General features: G+C 41.2%; 1 protein-coding gene and 1 long non-coding RNA gene across 3 annotated transcripts in view; one reads left to right on the top strand and one right to left on the bottom strand.

Annotated features, from left to right (window-relative positions):
- rims1b (regulating synaptic membrane exocytosis 1b) overlaps nucleotides 1-25,665 on the top strand; it is a 220,202-nt gene that overhangs the window by 132,414 nt on the left and 62,123 nt on the right. The window contains exons 17-20 of one of the 2 annotated variants that reach the window (XM_062027187.1): nucleotides 5,385-5,538; nucleotides 8,561-8,677; nucleotides 9,008-9,070; nucleotides 18,633-18,710. In XM_062027187.1, the coding sequence (XP_061883171.1) occupies nucleotides 5,385-5,538; nucleotides 8,561-8,677; nucleotides 9,008-9,070; nucleotides 18,633-18,710 (412 nt within the window). The remainder of the gene's footprint in view (nucleotides 1-5,384; nucleotides 5,539-8,560; nucleotides 8,678-9,007; nucleotides 9,071-18,632; nucleotides 18,711-25,665) is intronic. The other variant, XM_062027188.1, reaches the window with a different exon arrangement.
- LOC133634156 (uncharacterized) overlaps nucleotides 6,929-25,665 on the bottom strand; it is a 90,519-nt gene continuing 71,782 nt past the window's right edge. Inside the window, exon 5 of the long non-coding RNA XR_009821889.1 lies at nucleotides 6,929-9,056. This is a non-coding gene — a long non-coding RNA (uncharacterized LOC133634156). The remainder of the gene's footprint in view (nucleotides 9,057-25,665) is intronic.

Genomic DNA, 25,665 nt, shown 5'->3' with positions numbered 1-25,665 from the left:
GCGCTAGCCGACGCTAGCCGCCGACCGCACGGATGATCGGGTGAAGTCCTTCGTCCTTCCGTCGATCGCTGGAACGCAGGTGAGCACGGGTGTTGATGAGCAGATGAGGGCTGGCTGGCGTAGGTGGATAGCTAATGTTTTTAGCATAGCTCTGTGAGGTCCCGTTGCTAAGTTATTAACCTTCGCCAGGCTGGAAAGCATTAACCGTGTATTTACAGGTCCATGGTTTAATAGTATTGTTGATTTTCTGTCTATCCTTCCAGTCAGGGGTTTATTTCTTTTGTTTCTATCTGCATTTAAGCACGATGCTATCACGTTAGCTCAGTAGCTAAAGAGCTTCGTCGATGTATTGTCGTGGAGATAAAAGTCACTGTGAATGTCCATTTCGCGTTCTCGACTCTCATTTTCAAGAGGATATAGTATCCGAGGTGGTTTAAAATACAAATCCGTGATCCACAATAGAAAAAGGAGAGAGTGTGGAATCCAATGAGCCAGCTTGTACCTAAGTTACGGTCAGAGCGAAAAAAGATACACCCTGCACTGCACTCTAGTCCTTCACTCTCACGTTCCTCATCCACGAATCTTTCATCCTGGCTCAAATTAATGGGGTAATCGTCGCTTTCTCGGTCCGAATCGCTCTCGCTGCTGGTGTAAACAATGGGGAAATGTGAGGAGCCTTTCAACCTGTGACGTCACGCTACTTCCGGTACAGGCAAGGCTTTTTTTTTATCAGCGACTAAAAGTTGCGAACTTTATCGTCGATGTTCTCTACTAAATCCTTTCAGCCAAAATATGGCAATATCGTGAAATGATCAAGTATGACACATAGAATGGATCTGCTATCCCCGTTTGAATAAAACAATTTCATTTCAGTAGGCCTTTAATGAAACATTCATACGCAGCGATGGCTAGATTGAAATCAATACAACTGCTTTGTTGTTTGACTGTTTCTGCTGTGACCCGATTACCTGTCAGCCAGTTACACCAGATGTTTAAACGTGTATTACGCTTAAGTATATCCATCATTTTGATATTTGGTTTTTGGAGTCCTTCCTTTGGATGAGATACAAACAGAATGAAAACTGCACAAGCAGATTGTCTTGATTTAAGACACTGTACATTCACTTTATGATGTACAGTCATGGTCAAAAGTCACTTGTAAAGAACATAATGTCATGGCTGTCTTGAGTTTCTACAACTCTTATTTTTTTGTGATAGAGTGATTGGAGCACATACTTGTTGGTCACAAAAAACATTCATGAAGTTTGCTTCTTTTATGAATTTATTATGGGTCTACTGAAAATGTGAGCAAATGTGCTGGGTCAAAAGTATACATACAGCAATGTTAATATTTGCTTACATGTCCCTTGGCAAGTTTCACTGCAATAAGGCACTTTTGGTAGCCATCCACAAGCTTCTGCTTGAATTTTTGACTACTCCTCTTGACAAAATTGGTGCAGTTCAGCTAAATGTGTTGGTTTTCTGACATGGACTTGTTTCTTCAGCATTGTCCACACGTTTAAGTCAGGACTTTGGGAAGGCCATTCTAAAACCTTAATTCAAGCCTGATTTAGCCATTCCTTTACCACTTTTGACATGTGTTTGGGGTGTTGGAACACCCAACTGCGCCCAAGACCCAACCTCCGGGCTGATGATTTTAGGTTGTCCTGAAGAATTTGGGGGTAATCCTCCTTTTTCATTGTCCTATTTACTCTCTGTAAAGCACCAGTTCCATTGGCAGCAAAACAGGCCCAGAGCATAATACTACCACCACCATGCTTGACGGTAGACATTGTGTTCCTGGGATTAAAGGCCTCACTGTTGTGTTTGACTAAAGCAGGGGTGTCCAAAGTGCGGCCATTTGCGGCCCGCAGCTAATTGTTTACCGGCCCGCCACACATTCTGGAAATACTATTGTAAAAATAAAAAAGGACATTAAAAAAAGTGGAATGAGGTGAAATCTAACGAGAAAAAGTTGCAATGTTGACACAAAAGCTGCCATGCAGGCTGTTTTTTTTTTCTTTTGTCTTTTTTCATTTTTCTTTTTTTGCCATTGTTAAAAAAAATAATAATAATAATGTCAAAAAATCCATGTTATAATGAATTATTTTCAGGGCTCCAATTACTTCAAATATTTCACTTTAAAATGTTTTATGTGGTAAATATTGCATATATTGTGTAGTAGCCAAATAAAAACATCAACGTTTTCTTTGACAAAAGCGCATTAAAACAAACAAAATAATAGTTCCAGCATAAAATCAACAGATGTACCTGAAGTTGATCTCGTAACTTAAGTGTTGAAAGTAAAAGAAAAACCTAATAAAAATGTATCACTTTATGAGTGGGGCACCTTTTGGATCCCAAATATATTTAGTGATTTTTTATTTATCTTTCCACTGTGATTACTCAAAAATATGAAATAATTAAAATCAATGGTGTCCTGCATTATTGATCTTATAGGGCTCTAATTACTAAATACTGCATATTTCAGTTTTACTATAAAAAAAAACTAAGTTGTTTTTGACAGAAAAGCCATAAAACATTTTTTTTAATTTGTATTACTTCATATCAACTTGAAGTTGATATAGAGATTTACTGTAAGCGTTAAATAATTCCAAAAAAATAATAATCTGACTCATTTTTAACATTTTAATGACTGAGACCCTTTATGGTCCCCGGGACCCCTAAAGGTAAAATAAATAAAAGAAACATATATTTTGTTATGGTTTGAAAATGAAAATTATCAAAATGGCCCCCACATGCTTTAATTTTTCCGTGTACGGCCCTCAGTGGAAAAAGTTTGGACACCCCTGGACTAAAGGGAGATGACGTGTAAGGTTAACTGAAGTGTGTGTTACCAAGTGTTGAGAGCGAAGGAACAAGGCAGTCCGAGGGGCAGGCAGATGATCCAGGGCAGGAGAGAAGAGGCTAGGTCCGTGTCCAGGCGAGGGTCGGGAATCGAGGAAGGCAGTCCAAAACACAGGGGAAAAACAACGGGAGATCTCGAAGGGGAAGACTCGGGAAGGCACTGCGGGAGAGCAACACGGACGTCAGAAACACGGAGGGAAAAAACGCAGAGATAGAGCATAAGGCTTACGGTACACAAAGAGGTAACTAAGTTCCAGCATGGATCCTTGGGTCCACTGGTCTTTTATCCAGCTCGCCTTTATCAGTCCCAGGTGTGCTGATTGCCGATTGTCTGCAGGCTTGTCGCTGCCAGAGGAGGAACTTTGACACTCAGTTGCAGGATGGAAGCGGGTTCGAGTCTGTGCCGTGACACTCACCTTTTCTCCTCCAAACATATTGCTGGGTACTGTGGCCAAACAGCTCAATTTTTGTTTCATCTGACATCACATGGACAAAGATAAGACCTTCTGGAGGAAAGTTCTGTGGTCAGATGAAACAAAAATGTAGCTGTTTGGCCACAATACCCAGCAATGTATCTGGAGGAGAAAAGGTGAGGCCTTTAATCCCAGGAACACCATCCTACCGTCAAGCATGGTGGTGGTAGTATTATGCTCTGGGCCTGTTTTGCTGCCAATGGAACAGGTGCTTTACAGAGAGTAAATGGGACAATGAAAAAGGAGGATTACCTCCAAATTCTTCAGGACAACCTAAAATCATCAGCCCGGAGGTTGGGTCTTGGGTGCAGTTGGGTGTTCCACACTTAATCACAGTCTCGCCCTTCCCTAGTCAACATCACTGAGGCCGCCTCTAAAAGGAGTGGTCACATATATCATGCAAAGCAGGTCCTGTACGCACAATACGTGACGGAATGTGCTGGGGGCCTTCTGATTTTGCCTTGTCTCTGCTTCGTCTGCGTGCTGTCGTCTTATCTGCGTTGAGGTCCTTGAAGTCCTTGGCTGTTAGCGGGCTAAAACAAAGATAACATCTGCGGCTGAGGCCATCCCTCAGACAATAAGTTTTGTCCTTGCACAGATAGGAAAAATATAGCTTGAGCACAATAGCTAATAACTATAACAACGGACTTTAAGCATTAAAGTTGTGTGATAATATATAGAGTATAGTATTATGCTCTGGGCCTGTTTTGCTGCCATTGGAACAGGTGCTTTACAGAGCGTAAATGGGACAATGAAAAAGGAGGATTACCTCCAAATTGTTCGGGACAACCTAAAATCATCAGCCCGGAGGTTGGGTCTTGGGCACAGTTGGGTGTTCCAACAGGACAATGACCCCAAACACACGTCACAAGTGGTAAAGGAATGGCTAAATCAGGCTAGAATTAAGGTTTTGGAATGGCCTTCCCAAAGTCCTGATGTAGAGGTTGCCCTCTAGTGGGTTCTTCAGACCACCACACACTGCCAGGAGAGCCAGGAATTCCGGGTATAACACTGTATTATTTTCATAAATAGTGCAAGTCTTTCTGCTTTTCAGCACAACGTCTTTTCCTTCTGCGTCCAACTCCAACTACTCGTTTCCTCACGGCTGCTGCTAACAAAGGTGACAAGTGATTAGATAACAAGGCTCACCTGGGCCATCTACGCACCGGTCGCTGTCTTCGAGGCCCGTCCTGACACACCCCGATCCGCGGCAGGCCCGCAGGCCACGCCCCCCTCCACACCTGACTTAAACGTGTGGACAATGCTGAAGAAACAAGTCCATGTCAGAAAACCAACAAATTTAGCTGAACTGCACCAATTTTGTCAAGAGGAGTGGTCAAAAACTCAAGCAGAAGCTTGTGGATGGCTACCAAAAGCGCCTTATTGCAGTGAAACTTGCCAAATATTAACATTGCTGTATGTATACTTTTGACCCAGCAGATTTGGGTCACATTTTCAGTAGACCCATAATAAATTCACAAACTTCATAAATGTTTTTTGGTGACCAACAAGTATGTGCTCCAATCACAAAACAATAAGAGTTGTAGAAATGATTGGAACCTCAAGACAGCCATGACATTATGTTCTTTACAAGTGTACGTACACTTTTGACCACGACTGTATATCAGCATCAATTTGCCATTTCCCCAAATTACTATGCGATCTTGGCGAAAGATCGCAACTTTACGGAACGAGCTGTCGTCCTCAGTGTTGCCTTTAATGATATAAATCCATCATCTTAAATAGGGTATAACATTTATTGACCCTTTGTAAATATTTATGGATAAATACTATATATAACTTTAGTTTGAGTTCAAGCCAATGCTAAATGGTTTAGGTCTGACAGAATCCTGCAGAAACAGCGATTCAGCCTTGCTTGCTGGCTGGCCATTTGCCTGCAGAACATCTGCCGTACAGTAGATGTGATGTTCTGCAAAATAATAGTGAGGGTGCTTAGAAGTGCGATGCACACAACTCATGTGTTGGCGTCAGCGGCTACACAACTGATCTCTTGTTGTTGTGTGTGTGTGTGTGTGTGTCTAGGAGGAGAGCGTAATTCAAGGGAAAGAGAGCGAGGTAGCACGTTGGCTGTCCCCGAGCAGCAGCGTGCCATCCAGTACCGCTCTCGCTCCGTATCGCCCCACAGAGAGGACTCGTGCAGAGCCAGGTCAAGACCTGCACATGTGCCCATGCAGAGGTCAGCATCATATCCACACTCTCTTCGTTGAGATACCAGCATCAATTAGTCTTCTTAATATCGGAGGTTAACAACCACATTATTGCATCAGTAATAGGGTAGACTTTAATGATGTGGTTGCGGTGCAGATACAAAACGTCCACACAAAAAAATGCTGATATTATCAGTCTGGTAATGCAAAACTCATTGGGATTGTTCCATTTTTTTTTTCTTCTAATTTTAGAAGAAAAACATTTTTTTTCATATATTAGCCACACCACAAATACATGTTGTGGAATGAGATATTGTCAGGTTCAAACACTGAAGACATCTATTAATCAGACAAGAAGCAAGGAATCATGCCGAGACAGAGTTCAATTTAGCTCATGAGGAGAACGCATGGAGCTGCACACTTAGTCACAGTCTCGCCCTACGCTCTAAGGTACACACTGCAAAAAGTCAGTGTTCAAAAACAAGAAAAAAATCAAATAAAATTACGGGTATTTTATTTGAACTAAGCGAAATTATCTGCCAATACAACAAGAAAATTTGGCTTGTCGAGACTTTCCAAAACATGTAAAATCAGCTAACCTCAATGAACCCAAAAATACCTTAAAATAAGTATATTCTCACTCATAACAAGTGCACTTTTCTTGGTAGAAAAAAAAAACGAGACCTTTTTGCTCAATATGTTGAAAAATATTCTTTAAATTAAGTAAATGCTAGTGCCATTATCTTGTCATAATGATATGCGCTCCGCATCATGATTTTTTTGTTCATGCTTGAAGTAAGAAATTATTACTTTAAAAAAGTAGTTTTATACTTGTGAGTGTTGATGACACAGCTTTGCAACAGTTGATATTCTAGTTTCAAGCATGTTTTACTCAATATAGGTCATCAAATCTCAGCAACAAGCTGTAATATCTTACTGAGATCATTTAGGACCAAAACCCTTAAAACAAGTAAAACACTCTAGCATAAAATCTGCTTAGTGAGAAGAATTATCTTATCGGATGGAAAATAAGCAAATATCACCCTTATTTGAGATATTTAATCTTACTTAGATTTCAGTTTTTGCAGTGTGCCGGTATGTTGTGGAATGAGATATTGTCAGGTTCAAACACTGAAGACATCTATTAATCAGACAAGAAGCAAGGAATCATGCCGAGACAGAGTTCAATTTAGCTCATGAGGAGAACGCATGGAGCTGCACACTTAGTCACAGTCTCGCCCTACACTCTAAGGCAGTGGTTCTCAACCTTTTTTCAGTGATGTACCCCCTGTGAAAATTGTTTTAATTCAAGTACCCCCTAATCAGAGCAAAGCATTTTTGGTTGAAAAAAAAGAGATACAGAAGTAAAATACAGCACTATGTCATCAGTTTCTGATTTATTAAATTGTATAACAGTGCAAAATATTGATCATTTGTTGTGGTCTTTCTTGAACTATTTGGATAAAAACATATAAAAATAGCTAAAAACTTGTTGAAAAATAAACAAGTGATTCAATTATAAATAAAGATTTCTACACATAGAAGTAATCATCAACATAAAGTGCCCTCTTTGGGGATTGTAATAGAGATCCATCTGGATTCATGAACTTAATTCTAAACATTTCTTCACAAAAAAAGAAATCTTTAACATCAATATTTATGGAACATGTCCACAAAAAATCTAGCTGTCAACATTGAATATTGCATTGTTGCATTTCTTTTCACAGTTCTTTTTGACAGACGTTTAAAAAAAATCTCACGTACCCGTTGGCATACCTTCAAGTACCCCCAGGGGTACGCGTACCCCCTTTTGAGAACCACTGCTCTAAGGTACGGCCCCCGCGTCCCTCTATTTATTCAGGAGTTCCCTAGTCAACATCACTGAGGCCGCCTCTAAGAGGAGTGGTCACATATATCATGCAAAGCAGGTCCAGTACGCACAATACGTGACGGAATGTGCTGGGGGCCTTGTCTCTGCTTCGTCTGCGTGCTGTCGTCTTATCTGCGTTGAGGTCCTTGAAGTCCTTGGCTGTTAGCGGGCTAAAACAAAGATCTTCTTGTCTGAGGCCACCCCTCAGACAAGAAGTTTTGTCCTTGCACAGAGAGGAAAAATACAGCTTGAGCACAATAGCTAATAACTATAGCAACGGACTTTAAGCATACTAAAGTTGTGTGATAATATATATTTGGTTTATTTGGTAACACTTTAGTATGGGGAACATATTCTAAGTAAGAAAGACTTAATTTTAGAGTTATTTGGAGCAAGATCGGAGGTCCGTGGGCAAGCGAGAGGTCAAAGGCAGGAGCGAGGCGTCAAGGTCTGTGTCCGGGCGTGAGGTCGAGATCCAGGAAGGCAGCGGGGAATCCAGGGAGACGAGACACACAACTCCAAACCAGGAAATGGGGGAACGCTGCGGGATGACGACACAGGACACAAGACTCAGTGGCCTAGTGGTTAGAGTGTCCGCCCTGAGATCGGTAGGTTGTGAGTTCAAACCCCGGCCGAGTCATACCAAAGACTATAAAAATGGGACCCATTACCTCTCTGCTTGGCACTCAGCATCAAGGTTTGGAATTGGGGGTTAAATCACCAAAATTATTCCCGAGCGCGGCCAATGCTGCTTGCCACTGCTCCCCTCACCTCCCAGGGGGTGATCAAGGGTGATAGGTCAAATGCAGAGAATATTTTCGCCACACCTCGTGTGTGTGTGACAATCATTGGTACTTTTAACTTTAACTTTAACTTCAAGACGATGAGCACATAGGGAGAGACGTGTAGGCTTACAGTAATAAAACAGGTAGCTACGTTCTGGCACCGGAACGCAGGATGCGCTGGCTTATGAAGGGAGTGGAGTCAGGTGTGTTGGTTTTAGATTGCCGTGCCAGGTGCGGAACGCCCGTGGGCATGTCGAAAGGCGCACACAGATGAAATGAGAGGCGGCAGGAGCCTGAGCCGTAACAATTGCATCCACTTAATCAACTACAAGATCCAGACATTTTCATTCTTTGATCGCTTATACTTGACAATAATTCAGTTTTTATTCACATCAGGAGCCTGGATGAGATCCACCAGAATCGGCACCACTCCCAATCCCCGTCCCACTACCACGACTCCCATTTGGAGCACCAACGGTCTGGTGATTCGGACTTCGAGTACTCCGAAGACAGGTAACCTGTTTTAGGGAGTATGGCAACCTGGGGGATTACATTAAACGAGTCACTTATTGATAAACTATGACAAAATAGACGAGTAATATCTAAAAGATACATTTTGTGCACTGTATTATGTGATATTGCAAACTAACATTTACTAACACTACTAACCGTGTCAGTCTAATGTGTATTGTTTAATGAAACTTGACCTAAATGTGATACCTCAGAATTATTTATTTCATTGGTTTTTTCCCCCATTCATAAAAAAATCACATGCCTTTCTGAGTTGCCATCCTCTTCTGTTGTGTTTTTTCATTCGTTCACCCATCGTCACGGCAATGACAGTGAGGTCCTGGAGATGCACAGGTCAATCCGAGGCGGCAGTGCAGAGTGCCTACACACAAACAGGTAAAAAGAGAAAAAGAAGACAACAAAATCACCATCCTGGTATTATTATTTGAATTTATACACCATTTTCTAATCATTTCCATCCTCTGTATATATTCTAACACTATTTACCACTCTCACTGTTGGTATTCTTGATGCAAAAATAACGTATTGTGAGTGTCTGCAACAGCATTTACCACAAAACCTAAATACTCCGGGGCCATTCCACCAAATCAGTGCCATTTGCTCTCAAAATAAACTCTTTTTTTCAACTCTAACACTGATAATACACATGTCAGGTTCAAACACTGATGACATCTATTAAACAAGACAAGAGGCAAAGAATTAAACAGAGACAGAATTCAATTTGGACTCAATATTGAGGAGAGTCGTCTGTACACTGTACCCTTGCACAGTATCTCAGCACGCTATGGCAAAAGATTGCACTCCTCCTTCTTTATTTGACTTTTGTCTGACCACATGACCACGGCTGCTTCCAGAGGGAAGTGGGTCGTAAACAGCGTTGCCTTTGGTTACCGAACAGTTCAAAAGAAGAGGTCGTAAAATAGTTCAAGAAGAGGTCGCCTGGAGGGGAGTCTGGTCCTGCTTCCTCTCCGCTTTGAAGTCCTTGGGTTAGAACAATATCTTTCTGTTGATTACCATACATGAAAGAAAACAGAACACCTTCATTTTGCTTCCCCGCCCCTACACAGTGGAATTTTACGAGCCTTACTCTTGGTAGGTTCCAAAGACAGCTTTTGTCTTCTCACCAGACACTTAATGTAACACAAAGTTGTTGTGATAACTTACAATTATTTTAACAACACACATTCACCTATTAAAATGCCTTAATAGCCCATCTCAGGCAACTTAATTTGTTTACATAGGTGGTTGTATTTTTCTTGGTCCCGTTACCTAAATGTACATGTTTATATAGATTAAATCCAGGTATATATTAGGGTTGTACCAAATATAAATCATGGTAAAACTCCTGAAAGTTACTACCGTATTTTTCGGACTATTAAATCGAAGTTTTTTTCAGTTTGGCCGGGGGTGCGACTTATACTCAGGAGCGACTTATGTGTGAAATTATTAACACATTAGCGTAAAATATCAAATAATATTATTTATCTCATTCACGTAAGGGACTAGACGTATAAGATTTCATGGGATTTAGCGATTAGGAGTGACAGATTGTTTGGTAAACGTATAGCATGTTCTATATGTTATAGTTATTTGAAGGACTCTTACCATAATATGTTACGTTAAAGTCCTACTGAAAGCCACTACTACCGACCACGCAGTCTGATAGTTTATATATCAATGATGAAATCTTAACATTGCAAAAAGGAATTAAAAGCTTTTTAAAACCACAAAAGCTGGAGATGGCACATCAAATGACAAATACATTCAAAAGAATTCAATGTCTAAAATGCATCAAAGCTTATATTTAAGAAGAAAACTTAAACATTTCAACTCCAATTCGAAGACGATGCGTCCTCCCCTTCACAATAAAAGTCTAGTGGCTTTGGAAAATAAAAATAAAAGCGTTTAAATGTAACTTAGATATTGGGTTTCACTATGTAAAGCGCTTTGAGTCACTAGAGAAAAGCGCTATATAAATATAATTCACTTCACTTCACTTCACTTCAACACATGCCAATACGGCCGGGTTAACTTATAAAGTGCAATTTTAAATTTCCCGGGAAACTTCCGGTTGAAAACGTCTATGTATGATGACGTATGCGCGTGACGTCAAGGGTTGAAGCGGAAGTATTTGGACACATTGTATCCCAATACAAACAGCTCTGTTTTCATCGCAAAATTCCACAGTATTCTGGACATCTGTGTTGGTGAATCTTTTGCAATTTGTTTAATGAACAATGAAGACTGCAAAGAAGAAAGCTGTAGGTGGGATCGGTGTATTAGCGGCGGGCTGCAGCAACACAACCAGGAGGACTTTGAGTTGAATAGCAGACGCGCTATCCGACGCTAGCCGCCGACCGCATCGATGATCGGGTGAAGTCCTTCGTCGCGCCGTCGATCGCTGGAACGCAGGTGAGCACGGGTGTTGATGAGCAGATGAGGGCTGGCGTAGGTAGAGAGCTAATGTTTTTAGCATAGCTCTGTCGAGGTCCGGTAGCTAAGTTAGCTTCAATGGCGTCCTTAGCAACAGCATTGCTAGGCTTCGCCAGGCGGTACAGCATTAACCGTGTGGTTACATGTCCAGAGTTTGGTAGTATTGTTGATCTTCTGTCTATCCTTCCAGTCAGGGGCTTATTTCTTTTGTTTCTATCTGCATTTAAGCACGATGCTATCACGTTAGCTCTGTAGCTAAAGTGCTTCGCCGATGTATTGTCGTGGGGATAAAAGTCACTGTTAATGTCCATTTTGCGTTCTCTGCTCTCATTTTCAAGAGGATATAGTATCCGAGGTGGTTTAAAATACAAATCCGTGATCCACAATAGAAAAAGGAGAAAGTGTGGAATCCAATGAGCCAGCTTGTACCTAAGTTACGGTCAAAGCGAAAAAAGATACGTCCTGCCCTGCACTCTAGTCCTTCACTCTCACGTTCCTCATCCACGAATCTTTCATCCTCGCTCAAATTAATGGGGTAATCGTCGTTTTCTCGGTCCTAATCGCTCTCGCTGCTGGTGTAAACAATGGGGAAATGTGAGGAGCCTTTCAACCTGTGACGTCACGCTACTTCCGGTACAGGCAAGGCTTTTTTTTATCAGCGACCAAAAGTTGCGAACTTTATCGTCGATGTTCTCTACTAAATCCTTTCAGCAAAAATATGGCAATATCGCGAAATGATCAAGTATGACACATAGAATGGATCTGCTATCCCCGTTTAAATAAGAAAATTTCATTTCAGTAGGCCTTTAACATACCAGGCACGTTCTCAGTTGGTTATTTATGCCTCATATAACGTACACTTATTCAGCCTGTTGTTCACTATTCTTGATTTATTTTAAATTGCCTTTTAAATGTCTAATCTTGGTGTTGGCTTTTATCAAATACATTTCCCCCAAAAAATGCGACTTATACTCCAGTGCGACTTACACTACCGTTCAAAAGTTTGGGGTCACATTGAAATGTCCTTATTTTTGAAGGAAAAGCACTGTACTTTTCAATGAAGATAACTTTAAACTAGTCTTAACTTTAAAGAAATACACTCTATGCATTGCTAATGTGGTAAATGACTATTCTAGCTGCAAATGTCTGGTTTTTGGTGCAATATCTACATAGGTGTATAGAGGCCCATTTCCAGCAACTATCACTCCAGTGTTCTAATGGTACAATGTGTTTGCTCATTGGCTCAGAAGGCTAATTGATGATTAGAAAACCCTTGTGCAATCATGTTCACACATCTGAAAACACTTTAGCTCGTTACAGAAGCTACAAAACTGACCTTCCTTTGAGCAGATTGAGTTTCTGGAGCATCACATTTGTGGGGTCAATTAAACGCTCAAAATGGCCAGAAAAAGAGAACTTTCATCTGAAACTCGACAGTCTATTCTTGTTCTTAGAAATGAAGGCTATTCCACAAAATTTTACCCCAAACTTTTCAACGGTAGTGCATATATGTTTTTTTCCTTCTTTATTATGTATTTTCGGCCGGTGCGACTTATACTCCGGAGCGACTTATAGTCCGAAAAACACGGTACTACAGTTTCGAAATAAAATGATCAGAAAACCGTAATTACTTTGATAAAATTACAGACCGGCGATCAAGACACATTAACTTATTTCCTTTTCACAAATGTAATACTCATGTATAAATACATTACCATCCGAGCAACTACTCTATTTAGTGTAATTTCCGGCTAATAAGCTGCTACTTTTTTTAACCTTGCCCTTTTTATGGATATTTCCGGGATGATGAGCGTCACAAGCCGCCATAAATTTAGCCTCCTCACATCAGACCGATAAAATTGCCAAAACGGACCAATGAAATTGTTCACATTGAATCAAACCCACTTACACAATCCTTCAGTCAGCCATCGGGATTATGGACTCACCCTCATCGTGGAGAAGACACAACCAAATGCACATGACGGCGTCCCGAAGCCGGAGATGATTGACCCGGCCAACCAAAAAAGGCAGCAGCCGGCGCACGGAACAGAAATCCACCCGACTAACGAGAGGAGAAAGAAGAAAACAGCGTTATAAGCACTGTCTCTTGTTAAAATTGTGAATTAATGAAAATTGTGGCTTATACACGTGTGCGGCCAATACACAGTTGCGATCAAAAGTATACATACACTCGTAAAGAACATAATGTCATGGCTCTCTTGAGTTTCCAGTACTTTCTGCAATTTTTTTTTGTGATAGAGTGATTGGAGCACATACTTGTTGGTCACAAAAAACATTCATGAAGTTTGGTTCTTTTATGAATTTATTATGGGTCTACTGAAAATGTGAGCAAATGTGCTGTGGTCAAAAGTATACATACAGCAATGTTAATAATTGGTTGTATCACGAGGTTCGTTCCCCCCCGGGGTGCAGACGGACCACTCCGGACAAGGCGTGCAGGTAAGAACAGGATTTAATCTTCAAAATTAAACACGTACCGAAAACACAAAACAAGCAGAAGGAAAACGTGCCGATCGCACGGGAAGCCAAGGTTACTACCTCTTAGCACAGGAAGCTTAAATACGGAGACAAGAACTACAAACATAACTGTTGCGTGAAGCAAACAATGAAGCCGGACTGAGCGTGGCGAGTAAGGTGAATAAATAGCTCAGCAGCTGAGCGTGCCGACCACTTACCAGAGGCAGGTGAACCCAATTAATCCCCATGGAAACTAAAACAAACCCGGAGGTGCACAAACAGGAACTAAGGGAGTCCAAAACTAACAGAACATAACAAAACATGATCCGGGCCACGGATCATGACAGGTTACATGTCCCTTGGCAAGTTGCACTGCAATAAGGCGCTTTTGGTAGCCATCCACAAGCTTCTGCTTGAATTGTTGACCACTCCTCTTGACAAAATTGGTGCGGTTCAGCTAAATTCGTTGGTTTTCCGACATGGACTTGTTTCTTCGGCATTGTCCACACGTTTAAGTCAGGACTTTGGGAAGGCCATTCTAAAACTTTCATTCTAGCCTGATTTAGCCATTCCTTTACCACTTTTGACGTGCGTTTGGGGTCATTGTCCTGTTGGAACACCCAACTGCGCCCAAGATTTTAGGTTGTCCTGAAGAATTTGGAGGTAATCCTCCTTTTTCATTGTCCCATTTACACTCTGTAAAGCACCAGTTCCATTGGCAGCAAAACAGGCCCAGAGCATACTACTACCACCACCATGCTTGACGGTAGGCATGCTGTTCCTGGGATTAAAGGCCTCACCTTTTCTCCTCCAAACATATTTGTGGAGGTTGCCCTGCAGTGGGTCCTCCAGGCCACCAAGCACCGACGTGAGAGCCCGATTCAGGGTTACAATTAGGGCTGCAACTAACGATTAATTTGATAATCGATTAATCTGTCGATTATTACTTCGATTAATCGATTAATAATCGGATAAAAGAAACAAACTACATTTATATCCTTTCCAGTATGTTATTGAAAAAGAACAGCATACTGGCCAATACTTATTTTGATTATTGTTTCTCAGCTGTTTGTACATGTTGCAGTTTATAAATAAAGGTTTATTGAAAAAATTAAAATTATAAAAAATTGCCTCTGCGCATGCGCATAGCATAGATCCAACGAATCGATGACTAAATTAATCGCCAACTATTTTTATAATCGATTTTAATCGATTTAATCGATTAGTTGTTGCAGCCCTAGTTACAATACAGGTTTATTTTGCAATAATGTCCTCATGTTGCTTTGCAGCAATTGTCTGTTTGTCCGTGCTCTCGCTCGCGCTCGGGCTCCAGCTCCAACAACCTCTCTCCTCCCGGCTGCTGCTTATACAGGGCGACAGGTGATTAGATAACAAGGCCCACCTGGGCCATCCACGCACCTGTCGCTGACTTAAAGGCCGGCCCGTCCTGGCACTCCCCGTTCCGCTGCAGGCCCGCAGGCCACGCCCCCCTCCACAATATTGCTGGGTATTGAAGCCAAACAGCTCAAACTTCATGAATGTTTTTTTTGTGACCAACAACTAAGTGCTCCAATCACTCTATCACAACAAAATAAGAGTTGTAGAAATGATTGGAAACTCAAGACAGCCATGACATTATGTTCTTTACACGTGTATGTACACTTTTGACCACGACTGTATGTACAAAATCAAATTCGTCCTAAAATTAGGTATGTCCGGCTTTTATTTAGATGCGCTCTATAGCCCGGAAATGTCGGTAATTGTGCACATTGAACCTACAGGCTGTGCTCTCTTAGAACATAGTGATGAGCCTTATATGGACATGTCGACAACAGCAGTGAATCCTCAAGAGGTCACATAAACCCCATGCCTTTCCTTTGTCATTAACAAAACACTCTCAACTAGAGATGTCCGATAATGGCTTTTTTGCCGATATCCGATATTCCGATATTGTCCAACTCCTAATTACAGATTCCGATATCAACCGATACCGATAAATACAGTCGTGGAATTAACACATTATTATGCCTAATTTTGTTGTGATGCCCCGCTGGATGCATTAAACAATGTAACAAGGTTTTCCAAAATAAATCAACTCAAGTTATGGAAAAAAAATGCCAACATGGCACTGCCATATTTATTATTGAAGTCACAAAGTGCATTATTTTTTTTTAACATGCCTCAAAACAGCAGCTTGGAATTGCTCTCCCTGAGAGAGCATGAGGAGGTTGAGTTGGGCGGGGGTAGCGGGGGGTGTATATTGTAGCGTCCCGGAAGAGTTAGTGCTGCAAGGGGTTCTGGGTATTTGTTCTGTTGTCTTTATGTTGTGTTACGGTGCGGATGTTCTCCCGAAATGTGTTTGTCATTATTGTTTGGTGTGGGTTCACAGTGTGGCGCATATTTGTAACAGTGTTAAAGTTGTTCATACGGACACCCTCAGTGTGACCTGCATGGCTGTTGACCAAGTATGCATGCATTCACTTGTGTGTGTGAAAAGCCGTAGATATTATGTGATTGGGCCGGCACGCAAAGGCAGTGCCTTTAAGGTTTATTGCCGCTCTGTACTTCTCCGATACCGATAATTTTGAAACCGATACCGATCATTGATATTACATTCTAAAGCATTTATCGGCCGATATTATCGGACATCCCTACTCTCAAACCTTTACAAATTTAAATGGAGGACGACAAACGTGAATAAAAAATAACAATATAGAATGTTACTTCTGTCAAGTAAAGTCTATTGTGTGTCTATGTATTGTTTTTTTTGGTTTTTTTTAAATGAAACGTGGTTTACCTTTAATAACACTTTTTCAGCACATTCAACATTAAGTGACAATAATGTTCACCATGATCATTTTGGTCACAATAACTGTTATATGAATTGTTCATATCGTTACATCCAACTTTTTCAAAGCATTTTTTTACACTTTGAAGGAGACTAGGAAATGAACAATGAAAACATTCCACTGTTAGTATTTAGTTATTTATTTTTGTACATTTTCAATTAAAAGTAGAGGTGTCCGATAATATCGGCAGTCCGATATTATCGGAGGATAAATGCTTTAAAAATGTAATATCGGAAATTATCGGTATCGGTTTCAAAAAGTAACATTCATGACTTTTTAAAACGCCGCTGTACGGAGTGGTACACGGACGTAGGGAGAAGTACAGAGCAGTTGCGTCTCCCAGTCATACTTGCCAACTCGGGATGTCCGATAATGGCTTTTTGCCGATATCCGATATTCCGATATTGTCCAACTCTTAATTACTGATACCGATATCAACCGATACCGATATATACAGTCGTGGAATTAACACATTATTATGCCCAATTTGGACAACCAGGTATGGTGAAGATAAGGTCCTTTTTTTTTAAATTAATAAAATAACATAAGATAAAGAAATTAAAAACATTTTCTTGAATAAAAAAGAAAGTAAAACAATATAAAAACAGTTACATAGAAACTAGTAATGAATGAAAATGAGTAAAATTAACTGTTAAAGGTTAGTACTATTAGTGGACCAGCAGCACGCACAATCATGTGTGCTTACGGACTGTTTCCCTTGCAGACTGTATCGATATATATTGATATATAATGTAGGAACCAGAATATTAATAACAGAAAGAAACAACCCTTTTGTGTGAATGAGTGTAAATGAGGGAGGGAGGTTTTTGGGGTTGGTGCACAAATTGTAAGTGTATTTTGTGTTTTTATGTTGATTTAATTAAAAAAAAAAAAAACGACGCCGAGAATAAAAAAAAAACGATACCAATAATTTCCGATATTACATTTTAAAGCATTTATCGGCCATGGGGGAGGGAGGTTTTTTGGGTTGGTGCACTAATTGTAAGTGTATCTTGTGTTTTTTATGTTGATTTAATTTATTTTTTTTAATTAAAAATTTTTAAAAAACGATACTGATAATAAAAAAAAACGATACCGATAATTTCCGATATTACATTTTAAAGGATTTATCGGCCAATAATATCGGCAGGCCGATATTATCGGACATCTTTATTGCCAACCATCCCGATTTTATCGGGAGACTCCCAAATTTCAGTGCCCCTCCAGAAAATCTCCCGGGGCAACCATTCTCCCGAATTTCTCCCGAATTTCCACCCAGACAACAATATTGGGGGCGTGCCTTAAAGGCACTACCTTTGCGTGCCGGCCCAGTCACATAATATCTACGGCTTTTCACACACGCAAGTGAATGCATGCATACTTGGTCAACAGCCATACAGGTCACACTGAGGGTAGCCGTGTAAACAACTTTAACACTGTTACAAATATGCGCCACACTGTGAACCCACACCAAACAAGAATGACAAACACATTCCGGGAGAACATCCGCACCGTAACACAACATAAACACAACAGAACAAATACCCAGAACCCCTTGCAGCACTAACTCTTCCGGGGACGCTACAATATACACCCCCTGCTACTCCCTACATGTCCCAAATTCCCAGCTGCTGTTTTGAGGCATGTTAAAACAAAATAATGCACTTTGTGACTTCAATAATAAATATGCCAGTGCCATGTTGGCATTTTTTTCCCCATAACTTGAGTTGATTTATTTTGGAAAACCTTGTTACATTGTTTAATGCATCCAGCGGGGCATCACAACAAAATTAGGCATAATAATGTGTTAATTCCACGACCGTATATATCGGTATCGGTTGATATCGGAATCGGTAATTCAGAGTTGGACAATATCGGAATATCGGCAAAAAAGCCATTATCGGACATCTCTAATTAAAATGATCCTTTACTAGAGATGCAAGCTTTCCCCATTGAAAAAAACCAACAATATTCACAAATGTCACCAATGGGGTGGAATGGTCCTCTAGTTACATCAGCAGTAAGAAGTCATGTCCAGAGACACACTAACTAATGTGTAGTTCTTAAAGAAGCTCCCATTTTAATGAATGTGATGTATTTGTGTCTGCTATCTTGTCTCACTGCAGTTGTGTACTTTTTTTTGTCTTTATGTGCATGGTCTCCGCTCTTACACCCAGAGGCACATGTAGACATAGAAACACACTCCCCCCCAAAATGCCCCTATTAGTCAATGGTGTCCATAAAGACATGTACAGGTAAGCCAGCAGGGTAGTCCTTCTTTCCCTTTTTCTTTCCTGTCCACTTTTTTTTCCTCATCTGTGCAACTTGGTGAACCATTTTGTTGCTGCTTTCCCTCAGCACATGAAATGCTTTGTCTCTCGAGTCTGCTCGTGCTTGTGCCAACCTGCTTTGCCATGGTGTTACATCAGCAAAGTCAACGGTTTTGTGGTCCTTCCCCATGTACAGTCGTGCTCAAAAGTTGACATACACTTGTGAAGGACATAATGTCATGGCTGTCTTGAGTTTACAATCATTTCTACAACTCTTATTTTTTTGTGATAGAGTGATTGGAGCACATACTTGTTGGTCACAAAAAAACATTCATGAAGTTTGGTTCTTTTATGAATTTATTATGAGTCTACTGAAAATGTGAGCAAATCTGCAGCTCCATACAGCAATGTTAATATTTGCTTACATGTCCCTTGGCAAGTTTCACTGCAATAAGGCGCTTTTGGTAGCCATCCACAAGCTTCTGGTTGAATTTTTGACCACTCCTCTTGACAAAATTGGTGCAGTTCAGCTAAATGTGTTGGTTTTCTGACATGGACTTGTTTCTTCAGCATTGTCCACATGTTTAAGTCAGGACTTTGGGAAGGCCATTCTAAAACCTTCATTATAGCCTGATTTAGCCATTCCTTTACCACTTTTGACGTGTGTTTGGGGTCATTGTCCTGTTGGAACACCCAACTGCGCCCAAGACCCAACCTCCGGGCTGATGATTTTAGGTTGTCCTGAAGAATTTGGAGGTAATCCTCCTTTTTCATTGTCCCATTTACTCTCTGTAAAGCACCAGTTCCATTGGCAGCAAAACAGTCCCAGAGCATAATACTACCACCACCATGCTTGACAATAGGAATGGTGTTCCTGCGGTTACAGACCTCATCTTTTCTCCTCCAAACATATTGCTGGGTATTGTGGCCAAACAGCTCCATTTTTGTTTCATCTGACATCACATGGACAAAGATAAGACCTTCTGGAGGAAAGTTCTGTGGTCAGATGAAACAAAAATTTAGCTGTTTGGCCACAATACCCAGAAATGTGTTTGGAGGAGAAAAGGTGAGGCCTTTAATCCCAGGAACACCGTCAAGCATGGTGGTGGTAGTATTATGATCTGCCAATGGAACTGGTGCTTTACAGAGAGTAAATGGGACAATGAAAAAGGAGGATTACCGCCAAATTCTTCAGGACAACCTAAAATCATCAGCCCGGAGGTTGGGTCTTGGGCACAGTTGGGTGTTCCAACGGGACAATGACCCCAAACACACGTCAAAAGTGGTAAAGGAATGGCTAAATCAGGCTAGAATGAAGGTTTTAGAATGTCCTTCCCAAAGTCCTGACTTAAACGCTTGGACAATGCTGAAGAAACAAGTCCATGTCAGAAAACCAACACATTTAGCTGAACTGTACCAATTGTGTCAAGAGGAGTGGTCAAAAATTCAAGCAGAAGCTTGTGGATGGCTACCAAAAGTGCCTTATTGCAGTGAAACTTGCCAAGGGACATGTAAGCAAATATTAACATTGCTGTATGTATACTTTTGACCCAGCACATTTGCTCACATTTTCAGTAGACCCATAATAAATTCATAAAAGAACCAACAAGTATGTGCTCCAATCACTCTAACACAAAAAAAATAAGAGTTGTAGAAATGATTGGAAACTCCAGACAGCCATGACATTATGTTCTTCACACGTGTATGTCAACTTTTGACCGTGATTGTGTGTGTTCACTATTTGACCCAGCTTTTCCAGAACCAATACAACGATAACATGAACATGCAAAAGGTTTGCTATAGACCAGGGGTCGGCAACCTAGTCCTCCTTGTTGTTGCTCTCTTCGGAGGAGATTTGTCTTAATAGAAAGTGCTTTTTTTAAGTACAGTTCTATCATTTTTGTGTCCTGACTGGTGATTGGATGAATGCAAGGAAGGCATGGAAAAGGGGCGGGTGCCACTAGAGAGACTTTGGTTTCTTGTAATAGGCTAACCATGAATGCGTCAAAAAAAAGAAAACATAGTAGGTTGCCGACCCTTGCTGTAGACCAGGGGTGTCAAACTCATTTTAGATGGGGGGCCCACATGGAGAAAAATCTACTCCCAAATGGGCCGGACTGGTAAAATCACGGCACGATAACTTAAAAATAAAGACAACTTTAGATTGGTATCTTTGTTTAAAAATGAATGTTGTTTTTTTTTACACTTACAGTATTCTATCTTTATTTGTCGTTATTTATATTTTCTGAATAAATGATGTGATAATGTTCATCAGTCAACTCATTGGGGATCATTTTCAATCTATCAAGATAAAAAAAATGATATCAAAATCCAATTACAGGATGTTATTTATGTAGTTTGCTCATTTTCATCGACTGGTGCACTAACATTATGTGATTTATTTTTTTGTTTACATACACTACCGTTCAAAAGTTTGGGGTCACATTGAAATGTCCTTATTTTTGAAGGAAAAGCACTGTACTTTTCAATGAAGATCACTTTAAACTCGTCTTAACTTTAAAGAAATACACTCTATACATTGCTAATGTGGTAAATGACTATTCTAGCTGCAAATGTCTGGTTTTTGGTGCAATATCTACATAGGTGTATAGAGGCCCATTTCCAGCAACTATCACTCCAGTGTTCTAATGGTACAATGTGTTTGCTCATTGGCTCAGAAGGCTAATTGATGATTAGAAAACCCTTGTGCAATCATGTTCACACATCTGAAAACAGTTTAGCTCGTTACAGAAGTTACAAAACTGACCTTCCTTTGAGCAGATTGAGTTTCTGGAGCATCACATTAGTGGGGTCAATTAAACGCTCAAAATGGCCAGAAAAAGAGAACTTTCATCTGAAACTCGACAGTCTATTCTTGTTCTTAGAAATGAAGGCTATTCCACAAAATTGTTTGGGTGACCCCAAACTTTTGAACGGTAGTGTATGTAGCATCATCTACAAAGATACAAAGAATTGCTATTAGAACAGCAGTTTCTTTCATTCAAAAATTTCGGCTCATATTTATACTTAGCAAACTCATCCCGGGGGCCGAATAAAACCTGTTCACGGGCCTGATCCGGCCCGCGGGCCTTACGTTTGATTTATATCACGCATTCTTGCTTTGATGGCATAGAAAATGATAGAATTCTGCACCAAAGGTAGGACTGCACAATGAATTAAAATATAATCAAGAATTTTGGCGGATGCGATTAAATGAGGGTGATGGTCGGCAATATTAACATTTAAAAAGCAGGCTCCTCTGCATATGATATGCACCCGCATTAATGAATGGTGTGCACGTCCAAACAAATCATCACGTTAAACATTGACAACAATTTGTTCCTTATTCATCATCATTTGCCCCCAACATGAAGCTAACAATCCCAATAGTGATTATTGCCAAAAGTATTTGGCCACCTGCCTTGACTCACATATGAACTTGAAGTGCCATCCCATTCCTAACCCATAGGGTTCAATATGATGTCGGTCCACCTTTTGCAGCTATTACAGCTCCGACTCTTCTGGGAAGGCTGTCCACAAGGTTGCGGAGTGTGTTTAAAGGAATTGTCCACCGTTCTTCCAAAAGTGCATTGGTGAGGTCACACACTGATGTTGGTGGAGAAGGCCTGGCTCTCAGTCTCTGTTCTAATTCATCCCAAAGGTGTTCTATTGGGTTCAGGTCAGGACTCTGTGCAGGCCAGTCAAGTTCATCCACACCAGACTCTGTCATCCATGTCTTTATGGACCTTGCTTTGTGCACTGGTGCACAGTCATGTTGGAAGAGGAAGGGGCCCGCTCCAAACTGTTCCCACAGGGTTGGGAGCGTGGAATTGTCCAAAATGTTTTGGTATCCTGGAGCATTCAAAGTTCCTTTCACTGGAACTAAGGGGCCAAGCCCAACTCCTGAAAAACAACCCCACACCATAATTCCTCCTCCACCAAAATGTAGCGTTCTCCTGGCAACCTCCAAACCCAGACTGGTCCATCAGATTGCCAGATGGAAAAGCGTGATTCATCACTCCAGAGAAGGCGTCTCCACTGCTCTAGAGTCCAGTGGCGACGTGCTTTACACCACTGCATCCCACGCTTTGCATTGGACTTGGTGATGTATGGCTTAGATGCAGCTGCACGGCCATGGAAACCCATTCCATGAAGCTCTCTGCGTACTGTACGTGGGCTGATTGGAAGGTTACATGAAGTTTGGAGCTCTGTAGCAACTGACTGTGCAGAAAGTCTTCACACTATGCGCTTCAGCATCCGCTGACCCCTCTCTATCAGTTTACGTGGCCTACCACTTGGTGGCTGAGTTGCTGTTGTTCCCAAACTCTTCCATTTCCTTTAATAAAGCCGACAGTTGACTTTGGAGTATTTAGGAGCGAGGAAATTTCACGACTGGATTTGTTGCACAGGTGGCATCCTAAGACAGTTCCACGCTGGAAATCACTGAGAGCGGCCCATTCTTTCACAAATGTTTGTAGAAACAGAGTCCATGTCTAAGTGCTTGATTTTATACACCTGTGGCCGGGCCAAGTGATTAGGACACCTGATTCTCATCATTTGGATGGGTGGCCAAATACTTTTGGCAATATTGTTGTATTTGGGCATTATGATTGCACTCTGCAATTGAATTATTATTTTTAGATAGGCCTTTTTGTCTTTTGTATTTTTTTTTGCTGACTGATGAATTATTTGTATCTTAAGTGTAATTTATTCTGACAATATCCACGTAACAAACCAGTGCCAACTCAACAAACCGTAAGAAACTGAGGTAAAAACTATTCAAAAGGGTTAAGTTTTCCCGTTTTTGACAAGAGACATTATGGGGGAGTAAGGGTGCCAAATAACGATGTGTTCGAAACAGAAGACGGCAGGTTTTAAGTTTCATTTGGGTCGAGGGAGAGGAGCCGCAGCCACGCTTTACTGTGTACCGCTTGCTGGTCCTAACAGAATTGCTATTGTGACATCCGGTGGACACATTTAGAACAGCAGTTTCTTTCATTACAAAAAAATGCAGCTCATTTTAATACTTGGCAAACTCATCACGCGGGCCGTATAAAATCTGTTCGCGGGCCGGGCCGTACGTTTGACACCCCTGAGACTGGAAGGTCGTGAGTTCAAACCCCGGCCGAGTCATACCAAAGACTACAAAAAAAATGGGACCCATTGCCTCAACATCTAAGGGTTGGAATTGGGGGTTAAATGAACCAAAATGTATTCCCGAGCGTGGCCACCGCTGCTGCTCACTGCTCCCCTCACCTCCCAGGGGATGGGTCAAATGCAGAGGATAATTGTCAGGTTCAAACACTGATGACATCTATTAAACAAGACAAGAAGCAAGGAATTAAACAAAGATGGAATTAAATTTGGCTCAATTGAGGAGAGACGCGTAGACACTGCACCCTTTCCAGTGTCGTCCCACGCCCCTGACGAAAGATTGTGCGCCTCCTCTTTTATTTGGACTTTCCCTGATTACATGGCAACAGCTGTTTCTAAGGGACGGGGGTCGTAAACAGCCATCGCCTTTGGTTACAGAACAGTTCAAAGAAAAGGTCGTAAAACGGTTCAAAGAAGCGCTGCCTGGAGGGGAGTCTGGTCCTGCTTCCTCTCCGCTTTGTAGTTCTCGGGTCAAAACAATATCTTTATGTTGATTACAACACATGAAAGAAACAGAACACCTTCATGTTGCTTCTCGTCCTACACAGTGGAGTTTTACAAGCCTTCCGTTTGGTAGGATCAAAGACAGCTTTTGTCCTCTCGCCGGGAAGTTTTGTTATAACTTAGATACAATTATTCTGACAATAATTTCGCCACACCTAGTGTGTGTGTGACTATCAGTGGTACTTTAACTTTAACTGTAGCTGATTAGACCTGCTCGGTAGCCTTGTGGTTAGAGTGTCCGCCCTGAGATCGGTAGGTCGTGAGTTCAAACCAAAGACTATAAAAAATGGGACCCATTACCTCCCTGCTTGGCACTCAGCATCAAGGGATGGAATTGTCACCAAAAGTGATTCCCGAGCATGGCCACTGCTGCTGCTCACTGCTCCCCTCACCTCCCAGGGGGTGAACAATGGAGATGGGTCAAATTCAGAGGATAATTTCACCACACCTAGTGCGTGTGTGACAATCATTGGTACTAGAGATGTCCGAGTATATCGGCAGTCCGATATTATCGGCCGATAAGTGCTTTAAAATGTAATATCGGATATTTTTGGTATCGGCTTCAAAAAGTAAAATTTATGACTTTTTAAAACGGACGTAGGGAGAAGTACAGACCGCCATAAACCTTACAGGCACTGCCTTTGCGTGCCGGCCCAGTCACATAATATCTACGGCTTTTCACACACACAAGTGAATGCAATCGCATACTTGGTCAACAGCCATACAGGTCACACTGAGGGTGGCCGTATAAACAACTTTAACACTGTTACAAATAAGCGCCACACTGTGAACCCACACCAAACAAGAACGGCAAACACGTTGTTTAATGCACCCAGCGAGGCATCACAACAAAATTAGGCATAATAATGTGTTAATTCCACGACTGTATATATCGGTATCGGTTGATATCGAAATCGGTAATCAAGGTTTGGACAGTATCGGAATATCGGATATCGGCAAAAAAGCCATTATCGGACATCTCTAATTGGTACTTTAACTTTAACTTAGCTGTATTCCAGTCTGTACATTTCACGGATGCTAACTCAACGGCTTTAGAACTCGCGATTACGTTACGTAATCAGCATCGTATGTAATCGCCTCCTATATGTATGCAGTCAGTGGAAGTGAATGCAACTCTTATATAACGACTGGCGACCCACTCTTCTGTTTACTTCGCGGAAACAGAGAGCCGTGTTTAACCCTGCCCCTATTATGAACGTGAACCTATTTCCATTCTGCTCATATGTGTTAGAGGCATGTCATTTTTGTCCTTGCCTTTCTT

This window comes from Entelurus aequoreus, linkage group LG18, assembly GCF_033978785.1.
Source record: "Entelurus aequoreus isolate RoL-2023_Sb linkage group LG18, RoL_Eaeq_v1.1, whole genome shotgun sequence".
Classification (NCBI taxonomy): Eukaryota; Metazoa; Chordata; class Actinopteri; order Syngnathiformes; family Syngnathidae; genus Entelurus; species Entelurus aequoreus.
The sequence above is the reverse complement of the archived record's forward strand: the minus strand, read 5'-3'. Positions and strand labels throughout refer to the sequence as shown.